The following is a 16,306-nucleotide window of genomic DNA, read 5'->3' as shown; positions in this document are numbered from 1 at the left end:
AATGCTTGCTGCTTTAGGCCCAGTCCAAAGGTTATTTTGCCCTGTTTTAACATTCTGAAGGCTCAAGGAGTCAGACAAACGAGGCAGTTCCTCTGGGAAGGCGGCTCCCAATCAGTTTTGAAGTGGCTCCATTTATGGGATTTTTTACAGGAGGTATGCTCTGGTCTCAGAGCTTAGAAAAGGAGCCGAGGAGCCCCACGCCCGCCCGGCCTTGCCCTGACCCCCTGCCCTTCTCCCTTCCTCCTTCCCATCAGGTGAGGAGGCCGGTGGGGTGGGGCAGCTGGACCTGCCCCCTGGGATGTCGTCCTGTGTGTGCTGTGGACTGGCTGGGTTAGGGAAGCCGTGGGGCTCTGAGGGAGGAAGGAGCAGGCAGCCCGACCAGTTTGGAGAGGTCATTAGCTGCCAGATAACTCGCTGGGCTCGCGCATGTGTGCTCTGGTTGAGGGGAGCCAAGGGGAAGCCAGGACAGCGCCCAGCCCGGCCCCTTCAGCAGGTTGCCCTGCTCAGGCCCCCCCCCCCCCCCCCCCCAGTGAGTCCTCGTTCATCTCTTTGCCATCAGGAGTGAGCAAGGCTGGGGTCGGGGATCTGGGCAGGCTTGGTTGTCGCTATCCCAGTCGGCCTTGGCGGAAGGCGTGTGTGTGTGACACATCAAACTACAGAGAGAGATCCCTGGGGACGTCTCTCGACCCACACACATGTCCCTCATTCCCTGTGCCACACACCCTGCCTTGATCAGCTTCTGCTTCTTTCTGGTTGTTGACTCAGGGCCCCTCCACGTCCCTGCCCTGCAATTCCTCTAGCTTGCCCCCACAGCCCTCCCTTTCTCCCTTCCCCACCTCCCCTCCCCTCTCTGTCCTCTCAACTCTGCAGGCTGGTCCGGAGCCAGGGTCATCCCAGACCCAGCCCTCCACAGCTCCCTTCTCCCGTGGTAGGGGTGGGGGCGGGCTGTGGAGCTCTGGCCAGTGGAGGGTGGGGCCTACTCAGCTGGCTCACAGCCCAGGCGGCTGCAATCGCAGGGGTGGCTTAGGGATGAGGCCCAGCCCCCTGTCTCCCCTCCCTTCCCCCAGGTATAAGTGCTGAGCTCAGGTGAGCTGGCTCCTCCTGTCTTGTCTCAGCAGCTGCCGGCAGGTAAGGAGACCCGGGGCTTTTCCCCCAAGTGGGCTGCCCCCTGTTCAGGGGGCGCGCTTAGCCTTCCCTACCCTAGTCTGCCAGGGAAAGGGCTGGGGGCCAGGCCCTGGAGGCTGGCGTGTGTGTAGGGGGTGGTTGGAGGAGGACGAAGAGTGAAGCTAAGGTGAGGCCCAAGAGAGTCCCTCTGAGTGGGTTGGCCTGGGGGTTGTGACTTCAGGTCCTGGAGCCTGGGTGGGGATGGGGCCTTGTGTGGAGTTGGCCCTGATCCCTCGGATAAGGCCAGAGTATCTGGGGTGGGGCCAAATGGGGTAGTTGAGAAAGAAATGCTGAACTCTCCCCTCACCTTGGCCTCCCGGCTCCTCTAGGCAGATCATGAACCATCGGCCCCTCCTGGGCAGGCTGTAGGACACCACAAGTCACCAAAGGACCAAGCACGCCGGGCACCATGGGACAGTGTCGGTCAGCCAATGCCGAGGTGGGCCCATTCATTCCCTTCCCACACTGCTCTCCTCCACCCTAAGCGTCGTCTTCCCCCATTGACTTCAGCCCCTTACCTTGGCCTTGGCCTGTCCCCCAGACCCTGCCTATGAGACCTGAACCCCCTTCCACGCAGGGTGATGCAGATGGAGCCCTCCCAGGAAGAGATGCCTGGGCCACGTGCTGAGACCTGCCCTGCCCGGGGAGGGGAGGCCAGGGCTGGCAGGGAGAAAGCCTTGCCCAACCTGTGGCTCCGGGCAGAGGCCAGCGGGGTGAGGGGGCTGGAGTCTGGGCTCTGGAGTGGGCGGGAGCCCATGTGTCTTGCAGCTGCCTTCCGCCCTGTTGGCCCGGCCAGGCCCCTGGGGAAGCAGGCTGTCATAGGGCGGGGTGGAGCCTCCCTGACCTGGGTGATGTCCCTTGTCCTCAGGATGCCCAGGAGTTCAGTGACGTGGAGAGGGCCATTGAGACCCTCATCAAGAACTTCCACCAGTACTCGGTGGAGGGAGGGAAGGAGACGCTGACCCCCTCCGAGCTACGGGACCTGGTCACCCAGCAGCTGCCCCACCTCATGCCGGTACTGAGGGGGTGACCCTGCCCCAGGCACAACCTGATTTCCCAAGCAAGTGCTCCAAGACCCCTCTCACAGGGCCACGGACCCTGGCACTAGCGACTCCTGGCCCTTCCCCTCCCACTGCCAGCGAGGCTCGGGTCCTGCTCCCTACCCCTGGGCAGGGCCGGGTGGGGAGATTGGAAGGTGCCGTCTTGCTGAGCTGTGGTGTCTTCCCTCCTCTCAGAGCAACTGTGGGCTGGAAGAGAGAATTGCCAACCTGGGCAACTGCGAGGACTCTACACTGCAGTTTGGGAGCTTCTGGGAGCTGATTGGAGAAGCAGCCAAGAGCGTGAAGCTGGAGTGCCCCACCCGGGGGAGCTGAAAACCTTCCCCTGCAATTGTTGGGGGGATGTTGGGAAAAGGGGACCTTACAGACTGGGGGCCTGGAAATAAAACTCCTCTCTCCACCACCATCACTATTCCCCAGCCCACACCTGCCTCACCTCTGCAAGGTTCAGGTGCATCGCAGCCCTTCCTGGGGTCCCTGCTCTTCATCCTGGGGACCTCTGTGAACCCAGTGGGCTCAGGAGGCCCCACCGGGGGGGAGGCTCAGGGGGCGGGTTGGGGCCTGGGATGCTGGAGGGGTGAGGACGGTGGAAAGGCCACGTCATTTGGTAGTGGGGCCAGGGCAGAGAGGAGCTGGGCTATGGGAAATGATTTGATAGGGCTGGATATTTGGTATTAAAAAAGGTCTCGGAGACCCTACCCCTTCTAATCTCTCCCCCAACCTGAACTAGCTGTCTGTCCAGTGCTATGTCTTCCTGCCTTCAGCTCTGCCCCTGCCACCTCCCAGGACTGTCCTTGGGCTAGGGCAGGGGACGTGAGACAGCAGGGGGGCGGTGGGACAGGCTGAGGAGGGTGTGACCTTGGGAGTGAGAGGACCAGCTGGGTGCTTGGGCATTTACAGAATGATGGTGGTTTTGTATCATTTGATTAATAAAACAATGCAAAAAGTGAAAGATGTCTTGACACCCCCTACCCCCCCACCCTGTGTCCATGGTGAGGGGTGGTTTGGGGTGAATGGCAGAGTCATCAGGTGGCCTGAGAACAGTGCAAGTGAATAGGGACCTACTTTTCCCCATGGCTTTGGGTTGAGGATAGTACCAGGCCCAAAAGGTGGAAGATCTGGTCCTCTGGGAGGGACAAGCTTCTCTTCACCGGTGGGCTGACCTCTGATAGGAGACGGCATGAGTGCACACCTGGGGAAAGGATGGGAACTCAGCTGTGCTGGAGCCTGGCTAAAGCAGGTCAAGGGGAATGGAGGCTGATGGCCTGCGTGTGAATCCCAGCTCTGCCACTTAGTGCCTTTGGAACCGTGGGCATGATTGAATCAGTCTCCTCATCTATGAAATGGGGATATTAATAGCACTTCCCCTACAGGGTCCATTGCTGCACATGACAGGTCCCAGCGATGGGGGTCAGGAGCTGGGCTGGCCTGGAGATGGAAGCCCAGGGGCCAGTCTGGTCCCTGGTGTCTGCCTTCTGACTCGAGCCCGCAGAAATTGGGCATTACTCCTGAAATCCCAAGGGCAAGGAAGTTTTGTGGCCAGCCAGGCTGGCCTGGAATGCTAACTGAACTTGTCTGTTTGGGGTCCCTGAAACTGAGCTCCCAGTGACCCAGGTGAGAAGGGCAGGTGACTGTCCTTCCCTTCCTTTCTCCATGGGGTAGGTTCTGTCAGGCCCTGCGGGGCTAGGAGGGTGGGGTTGGGGGAGTGCCAGCTTCTACCACTCCCTCTGGGGTGGGGGCGGAGGGGTGTTAAAAAAGGTGTGTATCCCTTTAACAAGGGCCCAACCCCAGGGCCAAGTCAAGAGGGAGCTCAGTCACTACCTCCCCACCGAGCCAGCTCAGCCAGGCAGGGAAGGAGGGAGTGGGACACTGGGCCTGCAGGGAGGAGTCCTGTCTGGGCTGAGCCGGGGTTGCAGCTTCGTGGTGCCAGAGCCCAAGCCCCAGAGCCGTGCTGGAGAGGAGGTGGACCGAGGAGGCAGGTGAGCACCCCAGGCCCGCTGGAGAGGCCCCACAGGCTTGGGGGGCCAGGAGAAGGGGCAGTGAGGGGGGCTGCCGGAGGCCGGGCAGAAAGGTTTCCTTAATTGTTAACTTTCCCCAAAGATCGGTTTGCCAATGGAGAGTTCTGGTGGGATTGGGGGCGGGAGAGGCCTGCAGAGGAATGGACGGAGTGGTGAGACCCCCTCCCAGCCTAGCAGCTGCCTGGGCTCCTCTCCAGGGGTTGGGCCTCTGGGCAGGGCTGTCAGGGACTTTGCCCGCAGCTGCTCCGATCCCCAAACAGAAAAAGGGTAAACGTGTGCTGGTGGGGGGTGAGGGTGGTCAGACCCTGGGCACAGGCCTTGCTGGGCTCTGGGAACTGTGTCCTGGGAGAGGTGACGGGGTCCAGGAAGAGCCAGGGAGGACCCAGGAAGCCTGAGAGCCGGAAGACAGGCACTGAGGTGGCTTCTCTGCACCTCAGGACACAGGGAGGTCCCTGGACGCAGGCCATGTGCTCTGAGAGCTGTTTCCCTGGGAGGGCGGACGAGACCCAGAGGAACTGGATGACACCCCGGGGGAGCCTGGGAGCTCCGGGAGAGGGGCCTGGAGCCTGGGCAGCTTCCTCTGTACCCCAGGACCCAGGCAGGTTCTGGCTTGACTGGCTTTGTTTAGTGGAGCATTTGCCCTATAGAAGCGTTCCCTGTCGGCCCTACAGGGTGGGGGTGAGGACCGGGGTGCTGGTAAGTGGGGCTCAGACTTTCCCCATCCACAAGTAAACAGGTCTCTAGGTGCTGGGGAGGCCAGGGGCTGCCGTATGTGTGTCTACACCAAACTCGGCTGGAAAAAAATTCCAGACAACTTCACTTGTCTGGAAAAAATTTCAGGGGAGCAAGCTTTATCCTCCGAAAACACAAGGGGTGGAAGGTAGTAAATGGGTTACCCAAGCAGGGGGGGATCAAGAATGGCAGAATTCCTCGCTTTCTGTGTACATCAGGAGTCTTGTGAGGGTCAGGAAGGGTGAGGCAAGGCCACTTGTGTGAGATAGTTGCCTCTGGAACGGGGAAAAGAGCATGAGACGCAGAAGGAGCAGAGACAGGGGCTGTGGAGGCTGACAGATGAATTTGAAATAGCCTTGCAGATAGAGAGTGGCGTTGCCAGCCCACTTCGGGTTGCACCTTCCCTGCATATCGAAGGCAGCTGGGACAAGCGAGTGAAGAAGGAAATGAATGGACGTGAGCACATGAGTTAGTGAATGAGTGAGTAAGCAAATGAGTGGTGAATAAATGAGTGAACAAATGTGTGGTAGATGGAAGGGACCCAGCGCATGCCAAACTGAGGCTTGAGAGAGGGCTGGGTGCTAGAGAGGACGGCGACTAGGAGGGCTAGGAGAGCCCAGGGACATACCCCAACACTTGGAAACAATGGAAGACTCGGGAAGCACATGTGGAGGTGGGAAGAGACGGTGATTTTTGGAGGGTGTGCTGGATAGTCAGGGCTCCAGGTTGAAGTGGATGAGAGAGTCGAGATAGGGGCTGGTTGGGAAGCACTTGGAGGGGTGGGGCCCAGAAACTGGGGGTGGGAGGGCAGGGCTGGCGTGGCTGAGATCCAGGTGCATGTTATCAGGGCAATTTGGGCTTTTGGAGAAGTCAGCAAGCTGGGCTGAGGTGGGCGCAGTGGGTGGGCTGGGGATGTGGGGATGGGGGCCTCTTGACTACTCGGTGATGAATCAGGCAACGAGAAGACAATGAGAGCTTTGGGGGAGGGTTGAGGGCTCCAGGTGAGAGGGCCCCTTGGAGAACAAGTGTTCCCCCCATTCCCACTTTTTGGGAAGGCTCCAATGTACATGTCGGGCACCTGTCCCCAGCTCTCAGGCCAGAATCTACCTACGGCTAAGTCAATGCAGGGCCTACCCCCTGATAGGACAACACGTTGTCCCCCCACAAACCCCATGCTTGGGGACCCTCTGGCCTGGTTGGTGGGAGGACCAGGCAGCTGGCTGTGGCATGGATATAGTGGGAAAGCTTGTCTCCTGGTCCCAGGGGAGGGAGGATGGGCTGGAGAGGGTAGGGACACCTGACCATCCCACTCTGACATCCTTGTCCAGGCGTGTTTCTAGCGGTGTCCATTTGACTAGAAGGTGAGGGACGGACTATTGGGGGGCCTGGGAATGGAAACCCAGAGCTGTAGAAGCTACCTCTCTGGGGTGATCACACAGCTGACAGCAGGTAGCTGACTGTCTCCTGGGTGCTCACCTGGGCCTTGCCTGCTTGACCACCAGAGGCCAAATAGGGGCTGGCGCGTGGTGTCAAGGAAGGGCGGGAGGTTCTCCTGGTCAGAGAAACAAGACTTCAAGAAGGCAGGTGGTGGGAGAGTTGGGTGGGCCTGGGGCAGGCGCACGTGTGGCACACCACCCCCAAAACTGCTCTCTTTCCCTTTTTTCTTCCTATTTCCCACAAAATTCGTCACTCAGGGAAAGGGCAGGGATGGTTAAGGGTGGGGGTATTCTCTGAACTCTCTCCCCACTTGCAAAGCTTGGTTGAGAGTAGACTTGGCACAACCTTTGCTGAAATGCGTTCAGCTTTCAAATTCCCAGGAACGACTGTCATGACCCAAGGGCAGCAGAGCAGACAGTTCAGGGATTGAGAAGAACAATTATCTGTCCTCATTTGTGAATGTTAGAGTGTTTGTATGAAAGTCTTACACACGTACAAACAGTGAACCACACGGCTACACACTTGATAAATAAAGAGTAGGAAAAAGAATATGGTTTCCTGTGATACTGGTTCCATGCTTATCCTTCTGGCCACGGACCAGGGGAGAGAAGGGCAGGATTCTTCGTCAGAAATGCCCCAGCCTGCCTCCTCTCCCTCTCGGCTCTCCTCCCTTCCTGCACCCTGGCCTAGTCTCATGCTTACTTCAGAAAATGCTTTGCAAAAGAAAAATCTTAGAAGGCTGGTCAGGGGCTTTGGACACCTGGCATCAGGGCTGGCAGGAAGTGGAGCATTAATAGAAACCTACTTTGAGCAGAGCTTTGGGCTGGGCCATGCAAGGTAGGGGAGATGCAGAGATTAAAAGCAGGGAGGTGGTACAGTCAGGATTTTAAAAAGATGGTCCCAAGGCCGAGAGTCTTTCTGTTTGTTTAGTTCAGAAAACACGATGACTGTGTCATAAACCCTCTCCTTGCTTCCAGGAATGTCTGGAGTCTGGGGAGACAAGACCCAAGAAGACCAGTTAGTGGGCCCCAGGGAAGGAGGGCACCGAGGGCAGGGGTCAGGGCAGGCTTTAGCAGGCGGAGAGGGCAAGGCAGCGGGCATGGGACGAGGACAGCCACGAGGGGATTAGAGAGCAGGGGGCAGGGCAGAGGCTGCCGTGGGGCCTGGCGAAGCACACCTCCCTTCCAAATAGAGCTGTGGGCGTCCGGGCCTGGACGGCGGCTGTGCCTACCTTCCCTTGCCAGGCCCGGATGGGCAGGGTGGCTGCAGCTCATTCCTGGGCTTGGGGGCGGGAGGGGAGGTTCATTTGCCAGGGTTCACTTGGGGGGGCTCTGGGCATGGGCGGCGACTCACAGTGGATCCGCCTGCTCCCTCATATCCTGTTGTTCAGAAGGCTGTATCCGCTGGGATGTGAGTGTCTTTGTCTTGGGGCCAGGGGGTGACTGTGGCCTTGGGCTGGCCGCTGGCTGGCTGTCTCCAGCTGGGGCAGACCGGGCCTGGCTCCTCCTTAGGTAATGGGGTGAGGGATTCTTGGGTCCTGCTGTATATTTCAGGGTGGGCATGAGGGAGGCGAGGCTGGGGGAGTGTGACTGGGGGCCCGCAGAACGTCATACTCAATGGATAGGGCATTGTCCTGAGATGCTGGCCTCGTTGCCCTGGTGCCTGGCTGAAGGGACTGCGGAGGGCTGCGGTCTCTGCCTCCTGCTTTGTTGCCTGGCGCTGGGGTCTCAGCCAGTCTTGGTGGGGGACAAGGGCTCCGGCCCCTCCAGCCCCCTGGCTCATCCTAACAGTTCCTGGCAGTTTGTCCCCAGGGCCGGGGACCTGGGTGGGCCAGGTGTGCAGAGGGCGGAGGGCTGGGCACTCACTCTCCTCTTCCCACGGGAGCCTCTTGCTCTCTCTGGGACTCTGACAAGCCCAGTGCCTGGGGCTGGGGAAGGACCTGGAGAACCTGTTAGGCGGTTGAGCTGGGGGACACCTGCATTAGAGGAACCACATAACTCTCATTCCAGGGCCACCCCCACGCCCACCCTGACCCTCCCTTTCCTTGCCTCCTCCCTCCAGCCTGGGGGGGCCACGGGGGGTGCGGGGGTGGGAGGAGTTTGGGCCTGTGGGGTCTCTTCTCATGTGGGCTTCTCCTGGGAGCCAGGCCCCGTGGGAGTCAGGCAGTGAGATGGAGGACAGCTACACGGAGCTGGAGAGGGCGGTCGTGATCCTGGTGGAAAACTTCTACAAATACGTGTCTAAGCACAGCCTGGTCAAGAACAAGATCAGTAAGAGCAGCTTCCGAAAGATGCTTCAGAAAGAGCTCAACCACATGCTGACGGTACGGCCCCCACACATGCCTTGTGTCTCCCAGGCCCCGAAGCCCTTGTGCTCTCAGGGCGGCCTCTGTCCTTTCAGAGTTACACACACTATAGGGCCTCGACCTGGCCCAGGCAGCTGTCCTGGGGGGTTCGTGGAGGGGGGCGCAGGCCGGAGCCAGTGAAGACTCGGCTCCCATTTACCAGGGGCAGCAGCTGCCAGGCCCGATCCTGGGCCTCCGCCGAGGTCCTGCCTGGGGCTCAGTGGGGCTGCCGCTCTCAACATTGCTGATGCTGCTTCCTCCCCAGGACACCGGGAACCGCAAGGCTGCTGACAAGCTCATCCAGAACCTGGACGCCAACCACGACGGCCGTATCAGCTTCGACGAGTACTGGACCTTAATAGGCGGCATTACCAGCCCCATCGCCAACCTCATCCGCCAGCAGGAGCAGCAGAGCGGCAGCTAGAGGACCCGCCACCGTCCCTTCAGGGCACTGTCCCGATGCCCAGCCCCTCTTGCTCTCCCCAGGATCCTTCCTCAGCCTCCTGCCCACCCAGGCCCCACCCTCACTTCTCCCTCCAGACCTTCTCCTGACCCTTGCTGAACAGGGGGAGGGGGTGATGTCAGGGTCCCTTTGTGAACATCTCAGTCTGGGGGTGCCTCCCTAAGGGTCTCAGTCCCTGGAGCCAGCAGGCCCTGGGGGCCCCTCTGTGAGATCTCAGTGCTGTTTGGGGACCCCAAGAATTTCCTCAGTTCATCCCCTCTTCCAACAGCTGGTGTTCCTGCCTGATTCTGAGTTTCTCCAACCTCCAGAGGTCAGCTCGCCGCCCTAGGTTTTCCTGCTCCTGGCGGCAGCAGCAGACACCTCTCCCCTCCCGCCCCAGCCCCCGTGCTCGGCAGAGACTTCCAGGAGCTGCCTTTCGGCTGCCTCTGGGTCTGGGAACAGCTAAGCAGGGTTGAGCCCCCTCCCTCCTGCTCAGTCACTGAAGCATGGCAGTAAAGGCTGGATTTGCAATTTGTATCCCTCACCTGGCCCCTATGTGATGCTCATTAAAACCTTTCCACTCCCTGTCACCTCCTCGAGCTTGCTGGTCTTTTCCCTGGGCCCCTGAAGCAAGGGAGACTCTCGCAGAGAGACCGGAGGACAGAGAAAGAAAGAAGTAGAATCCCTGGATCTCAGCAGGTGCTGTCAGCCCTGGGCCAGCAGCTCCCTCCCTTCTGGTCCAAAAGGCCCACCATCTCCGGGGCCTCCTAGCCCAGACTCAGACTCAATCAGCTTCCAGGCACACAGTGTGTCTCGTTTAGGCCTCAGTGCAATTCTGTGAGACAGGGGCCCTGACGGTCAGTCTTGAGCCATGAGTTATGCTGAGGCCCTGAATCGTCGTCACCAACAGATTATTCTAACACACAGGGAAGGTGATGGGATGGGAAAGTGGGTACAAGGAGAGCAGTGTGGGAGGCCAGAGTTGGAACCGGGCGGGGAAAGGAAAGCATGACTGGTAGCAGCTGGAGGGAACCATGCCAGCTCCTCTGTGTCTCCCCTGCTCTTGCATGGCTCCTTGGGAAGGAGAGGAACGGCAGCAAGCCCAGCCTGCAGGGCTCTGCACCCCTGGTTTCCAACCCAGGGCAGTGTGTCCCTCAAGGTTGCAGACTGTTCAAAAGATGCACAGAGAGTTACGGGAATCCATTTGGATCTCCTGAACCTGCTCTGCCTCAGCACAGGCCTGCGGTTACGGCAGCAGGCCGGTCTCCCCACCTCCTTCACAGCACCCCTTCTCCAGTTAAAAGTGACTGAATGGTGAAGAGCTCCTTCGTCCTTAGGGGAGGGGGGATGCATGTTATAACTGGGGTAAAAAAGAACCATCACAAGTTTACTCTCTTGTGGGGGCAGAGCCCCAGAAAGTAGTTTACAGGCTCTCGGCCTCACGTGGAAGGGTGCTGGCTGGGGTAGTAGATGGCCATCAGCTGGGGCTGGTTGGCCGTCAGCTGTAGCCATTGAGCCATTAGCCACTAATATAACTGCTGCGGCTACGAAGGAAGAAGAGAGAGAGAATGGGGGCTAGCAAGAAGATGGCGGCTGGGCTGGCAAGTGTGGATGGCGGTTTGCGGACAGTGTGGATCCAGCCTCCAGTGAGAGTATAGTGCCGCCAGAGAGAATATAGTGGTATGACTCCCCTACCTATGGCTCCGTGGGTGTTCCTTTTTGGCCTCACCATATCCTGCGTTCTTGTGTGGGGAGCGGAGACCCCGCAGGCTGCCCTACACGACACTCTTCACACATTTTAAGTGTATGTTACAGTGTGGTTAACTATGTTCGTTGTACAGCCGAGCTCCAGAACGTTTTCGTTCTGCACGACTGCCCTCCCCCAGCCCCGGCAACCATTCTACTTCTGTTTCTATGAGTTTGACTGTTTTAGACACCTCATGTAAGTGGGATTACGCAGTGTCCATCTTAGTTTATTTCACTTCAGCTGAATCTCAGCAGGTGCCTCTGTAGTTTACAGATTGTTTTGAGCTACAGACCCTGGACCCTGTGAGCTCAAGAGAAACGTCTGCCCCTCCCTTAATTACCTAGAAGAACTTGAATTAGGGGTCTTCCCATAATAAGACATTATCACAGAAAACCTCTTCTGGCGTATCTGTAGGGCAGGGCAAACTTCTATTGATGAAGCATCTGCTCTTCTTACCAACCTGCAGTGACCGTTTGATGCCCCCAAGGCCTCTTACCCCATCTCTAGCTCAGGGTGTCTTATATACTCACGTTCCTTTTCTGTCTCTGAACCTTTTGTGCATGTGGGACCTCTGACTCTCGCAGGAATGCGGGGTTCCCATACCCACGTGCATATTAACTTTGGTTATTGTATCTTACTAATCTGTCTCGTGTCTATTTGGTTACTAGACCAGCCAAAAGAACCTTGAGGTTGGAGGAAAGTTTCTTCCTCCCCCACATTATCACATTTATATTATATACGTTTAAATGGATGAGGGAGGGCATCAAACCATTGTGATGTTTACATTTCATCAAGCACACGTTTAAAACAGTCCTAATGATTTTATTTAAAAATGTCACAATAGCAAAAGCAATTCAGAAAGTATACCCTCTGCCATGACTTACACTTACCACAAAAATCTTAGTTGCCAACATGAAATACATGCGAGGCAGTACATAGTTTTGTTTTATTTTTCCAAAATTCCTTTAGGGAGGACAGAAGCAACCCCCAGGAAGACAGACCATTGCCTTAGAGAGCCCCAGAGTCGCCCTGAGTGAAGGGTGAGGTCACCTGGGAAAGCTGTGGAGGAGGGATGAGCCATCCCATGGAGGAGGTGTGAGCGATCCCATGTGATATCCCCGAGGCAATTCCTTCCTGCCTCATCCCTTCCAATGACTGGCTCCTCATTTTCCAGTCCTCCACACTGAGCCCCTCTTAGAAAGGGTGGGGGGTAGAGGGGGAGCGGAGTGGGGAGTCGGTGGGCCAACCCCAGCCCTATTCCTCAGGACCTGCTCCCTGCCTCCTTGAGAGAAGGGGCTGTGCTCCCTTCACCGCTCTCGTCTGTGTCCGGAGTCCTGCATTCCATCTGCCAAGACTTCAGCACAGCTGGCAGGAAATGAAAGGTTGTGTGACCCCCATTAGAGGCCTGTTTCTAGGCGGTCTAAGCTCAAGCCCAGAGAGCTAGGGAGGACACTGCACTTGGGTAGAGGTCAGAGAAACTTAACAGCAGACAAGGCTTGGGCTTCAGGGCCTAGCGCCAAAGAGGCCCCAAAGGGACGAAAGCTGCCACTGCAGGGTCAGGCAGCTCAGCCTGAGGCTCCCTGGGGAGCCAGGGGGGGGGGGAGGGCAGAGAAGGGCAGCCTTCCTCCCTCACCCTGGAGACCAGGGACCAGACAGCCTGAGCAGAGCAGGGGAGAAGGAAGGGACCGGCAGCAGATCTCACACTGGTCTGAAAAGGGTCCCTGTGTCTGGGGTCTCACGCTGGCCTGGCTTAGTATCTAAACCGCATGGCACTGAGTGGTGGGTGCCTGATACCTTGCACCTGTCAAACCCATCTGTAGCCAGACTTGTCATTCTGTAGTGTGAGAACCTGGCTTGTTTAGTCACATCAGGGTGACTAAACCACCTGTGTCAGCCTTTGTCCTTCCCGTACTTTTGGATTTTCTTTCTATTTAGATCCCTAGTACTTCCTTTTAAAAACTATACAATCCTTTCTGCTTGTTCAAGGTTAAAAGTTTAAAAAAAACGCTTTCTCATCTGAGTCTCATTTAGTCCTTCTGACAACCCTGTGAAACAGGAATGACAAACAGCACGTTATAGGTGAAGGCAAGGAGGCCAGAGAGGTGATGTGACAAGCCAAGGACGTACTGCTGGTGACCTGTGACTCAGCCCTCATCTAACTCTGTGGGGACTGCACAGAGGGCAGAGGCTCTTGTCCGAGTCTTAGCCCCAATAACTATGGAGGGTCAAGAGTGCCCCTTCCAGACACTGTGTGGTGGCTGTGGTTGCCTCTGCTGCAGACCCATTCATTCATTCATTCATTCATTCATTCATTCATTCATTCAGAATATAGTACCTTGTAGGTGCCATTCACAGTAGATGCTGCAATAAAAATGGTAGAAACAGATTTAGTTTCTGATTTTATGGGGCTATCACAGTTTAGAGAAGATCACAGCAAGTGATCACATAAACAGGTGGATAACTTCTAACGGACAGACTTACAGAAAAAAGTTATAAAAATAGGACAATAACACACGTTCTTTATAATAGAAAGTGCTATTTAAGTTTTACTTGGAGATAACAAAAGAGAAAAATATCACGGAGGAAATGAACAAGTTACTGAACTGCGGATACATTTTTGTCATCATGAGAAATATTAATTTGTAAAAGATTTTAGAGATAAATGTTAGAGATAAATGTTAGATTCATGTTAGAATCTTTGGATTGTGCCCAAAGGCTGAGAAACATAGTACATTTACACTTAACTCCCGTTCCCCTGTGTCAATCTACCAATTGCTGATAGTTATATAAATTCACTTTCAAATGTCCACGTACACAGTGTTTGCATTCTGTTTCGTAAGCATGGCTTCCAGTGCAAGTTCAGTCTTAGTTCTATGAATTCGGTTCTCACTCGCAAATCCTTTAGCCTGGTTTCTTCATACCTGCCTCCTTTACTTGATTCATCATCTGCTTGGTTGGATTTCAAAGGGCTGTTGGCTTAGATATTCCTGGAGCGCTTTCAACTTCAGCCTGTTGCTGTTTGGCAAGGCATACAATTCTCTGGTCATACATTCTTTCTCTCTGAGCTCTGTAGACATGGCTCCACTGTTGGCTTCCATTGCAAGGATCCATGGGACAAATCTCAGGCTGACCGGATTTCCCGGCCTTGTTTTCTCTTCGTGGATGTTCTCTCTTCGTTTTTTACTTTTTCCTTTCCTACTATTTTAATGATGAAATATTTCAAGCGTAGAGAATAGAAAAGTATAGAAAACAGCACAATATTCAACCATAAGCTTTGTTGAATTTGAACACTTTTTAAATATTTGCTTTAGGTTACTTAAAACAAATAGAACTTTCAGATTTAGTTACAGGACTCCATGTGCAATCCTATATTATACTGGCTCTCTCCAAGCCATAGCCACCATCCTGAATTATGTGTTTATGGCTCCCTTGATTAAAAACATAATAATTTTGATCACATATGCTCATATTCCTAAGCAATGTACTATTTAGCATTGCACATATTTGCACTTTACGTGAATGGTGTCATGCTGCATAGATTCTCCTGCAACTTCCTCTCTGTTTCAAATAAGAGATTTATCCATATTGATGGAGTTCATCGCATTTTAGTTACTGTATCATACATACTTTAGTGCTTGAAAATGCTCTAATTTGTCTGTATTCCTGTTGAAACACATTAGGGCTGTTTTTAGGGGTTTTTGTTTTGTTTCGCTGTTTCTGTGTAATAACGATTCTTTGGAATTTACTGAGATTTCTTTTGTGCCCTAGAGCATATTTAATATTACATGATTCACACGTGCTAGAAAAGAATGTGTATTTTTTCTTTGTTGGGCATAGCATTCTATGTCTACCAATAGCTGGAATTTGCCAATAATGTCATTCAGCTGTTTTATATCTCTGCTTATTTTTGTTTCCTTATCAATCAGTTTCTGAGAAGAGTGTGCTAAAATCTCTAACCATAATTTATTTATTTTTTATTTTTTCCAGAAGTGTTGTTAGTTCTTGCTTTATGTATTTTAAGGCTATGTTATTGGTATTTTTACGTTCATGATGTTTGCATTTTTTTATATTATGTTTCACTTTGTCTCTTACATTTTTCATCTTGAGTTCTCTTTTGTCAAATATCAAAATTACTTCCGTGATGTTTCTTATGCTTCAGATTTGCCCGGTGTACTTTCTCCTATTCTTTTATTTTAAATATTTTAAAAAGAGTTTTTCTTTGAAGTGTTTCTCTCGCATGCAACATATTGCTGGAAAAGAAAAATTTAAACCCAATTTGGGAACATTTGCCTTTTAAGTAATGAAGTTCCTTTGTTCATCTTTATTACAAATACTATTATATTAGGACTAATTCTGCCATTTTATTTTAATTTCCCATATACTCTGTCTTTTTTATTTTTTTTTGCTTTCCATTGCATAGAGCCAACTTTTTCCTTATATTTTAAGTTACACATTCTGTATTTTTTAAAGGTTGTGATTACTTTAACTTAACGCCATGTTACTCCTTTGAATAATTTCTAAGTTTATCATTCGTTTTATATTTCCCTTAACAGGAAAAGTGCTTTTTCACACCCCCACTGCCCTTCATTCTTGCTTTTCCTCTCTCCTGTATTTCCTCATTTTACAATTCTTAAAATTCAGGTTGATGCTTCTTTTTTGCAAGTCCCCAACCCAAGGCTAGCTCTCTTGTACTTTATGTACTTTTCCTTAGGCCGATAATAAAACCCTGTGCCAAGACCTTTTTGCTTTCAGCTTATCTGCTGACAGAGTCCAGCTGCAAATACAATCTTCAGCAGCTGGAGACTGTTCTCTCACCAATCATTCCATTCCCATTCTCTCTCCCTCTCTCTCTCAATCCCTTCTTCTTTGGCCTTTACAAATCATCAGTTTTATTATATTATTTAACCAATTTTACTCCCCGTATCTCAGGCATCATCCTGATTTGTTCATCTTCTTATTTGAGTACTTTTTTGAAGAGTGTGAGTCTTCTTGCATCTAGTGTTTCTGTTGAGAAGTCTGACGCCATCTTGTTATTTGTCATCTACTATCTGGAAGTAGGTGGCTTATGGATGGTTTGGTGGATGGTTCTGCTCGACCCTACCTGGTTTGTATGTTCCCAGTGTCTCATCCATTTTCTAAGCAGCAAGATGAAGGAGTGGCATGTTCTCTGCTATTAAGGGCATGAATCAGAAGTTGCATATATCACTTCTGTCTACTTCTTTTGGCCAGAGCTTAGCCATGTGGCTATACCTAGCCGCAAGAAAGGCTGGGGAGTGTGGCCTTCACTTGAACTTACAAGTAAGGGTTCTTTTGCTATGAAAGATAAGGAGAAAATAGGTAATAGACCACTAGCAGTGTTTACTA

General features: G+C 53.5%; 2 protein-coding genes across 3 annotated transcripts; both read left to right on the top strand.

Moving 5' to 3' along the window:
* Nucleotides 1–958: 958 nt before the first annotated feature.
* S100A14 (S100 calcium binding protein A14) lies at nucleotides 959–3,174 on the top strand. Its single transcript, XM_019713326.2, has 4 exons — nucleotides 959–1,128; nucleotides 1,494–1,603; nucleotides 2,033–2,179; nucleotides 2,400–3,174. The coding sequence occupies exons 2-4, from the start codon at nucleotides 1,574–1,576 to the stop codon at nucleotides 2,535–2,537; spliced, it is 315 nt and encodes a 104-aa protein (XP_019568885.2). The 5' UTR covers nucleotides 959–1,128; nucleotides 1,494–1,573; the 3' UTR covers nucleotides 2,538–3,174.
* An 861-nt stretch (nucleotides 3,175–4,035) lies between these two features.
* S100A16 (S100 calcium binding protein A16) lies at nucleotides 4,036–9,785 on the top strand. Of its 2 annotated transcripts, none has more exons than XM_019713331.2 (3): nucleotides 4,036–4,201; nucleotides 8,556–8,732; nucleotides 9,019–9,785. In XM_019713331.2, the coding sequence occupies exons 2-3, from the start codon at nucleotides 8,580–8,582 to the stop codon at nucleotides 9,175–9,177; spliced, it is 312 nt and encodes a 103-aa protein (XP_019568890.1). In that variant the 5' UTR covers nucleotides 4,036–4,201; nucleotides 8,556–8,579; the 3' UTR covers nucleotides 9,178–9,785. The 2 variants fall into 2 exon arrangements, with proteins under 2 accessions (XP_019568890.1, XP_019568891.1); XM_019713332.2 differs by lacking the exon at nucleotides 4,036–4,201 and adding an exon at nucleotides 7,780–7,920.
* The last annotated feature ends 6,521 nt before the right edge of the window (nucleotides 9,786–16,306 follow it).

This window comes from Rhinolophus sinicus, linkage group LG14, assembly GCF_036562045.2.
Source record: "Rhinolophus sinicus isolate RSC01 linkage group LG14, ASM3656204v1, whole genome shotgun sequence".
NCBI classification, from domain to species: domain Eukaryota; kingdom Metazoa; phylum Chordata; class Mammalia; order Chiroptera; family Rhinolophidae; genus Rhinolophus; species Rhinolophus sinicus.
The sequence above is the reverse complement of the archived record's forward strand: the minus strand, read 5'-3'. Positions and strand labels throughout refer to the sequence as shown.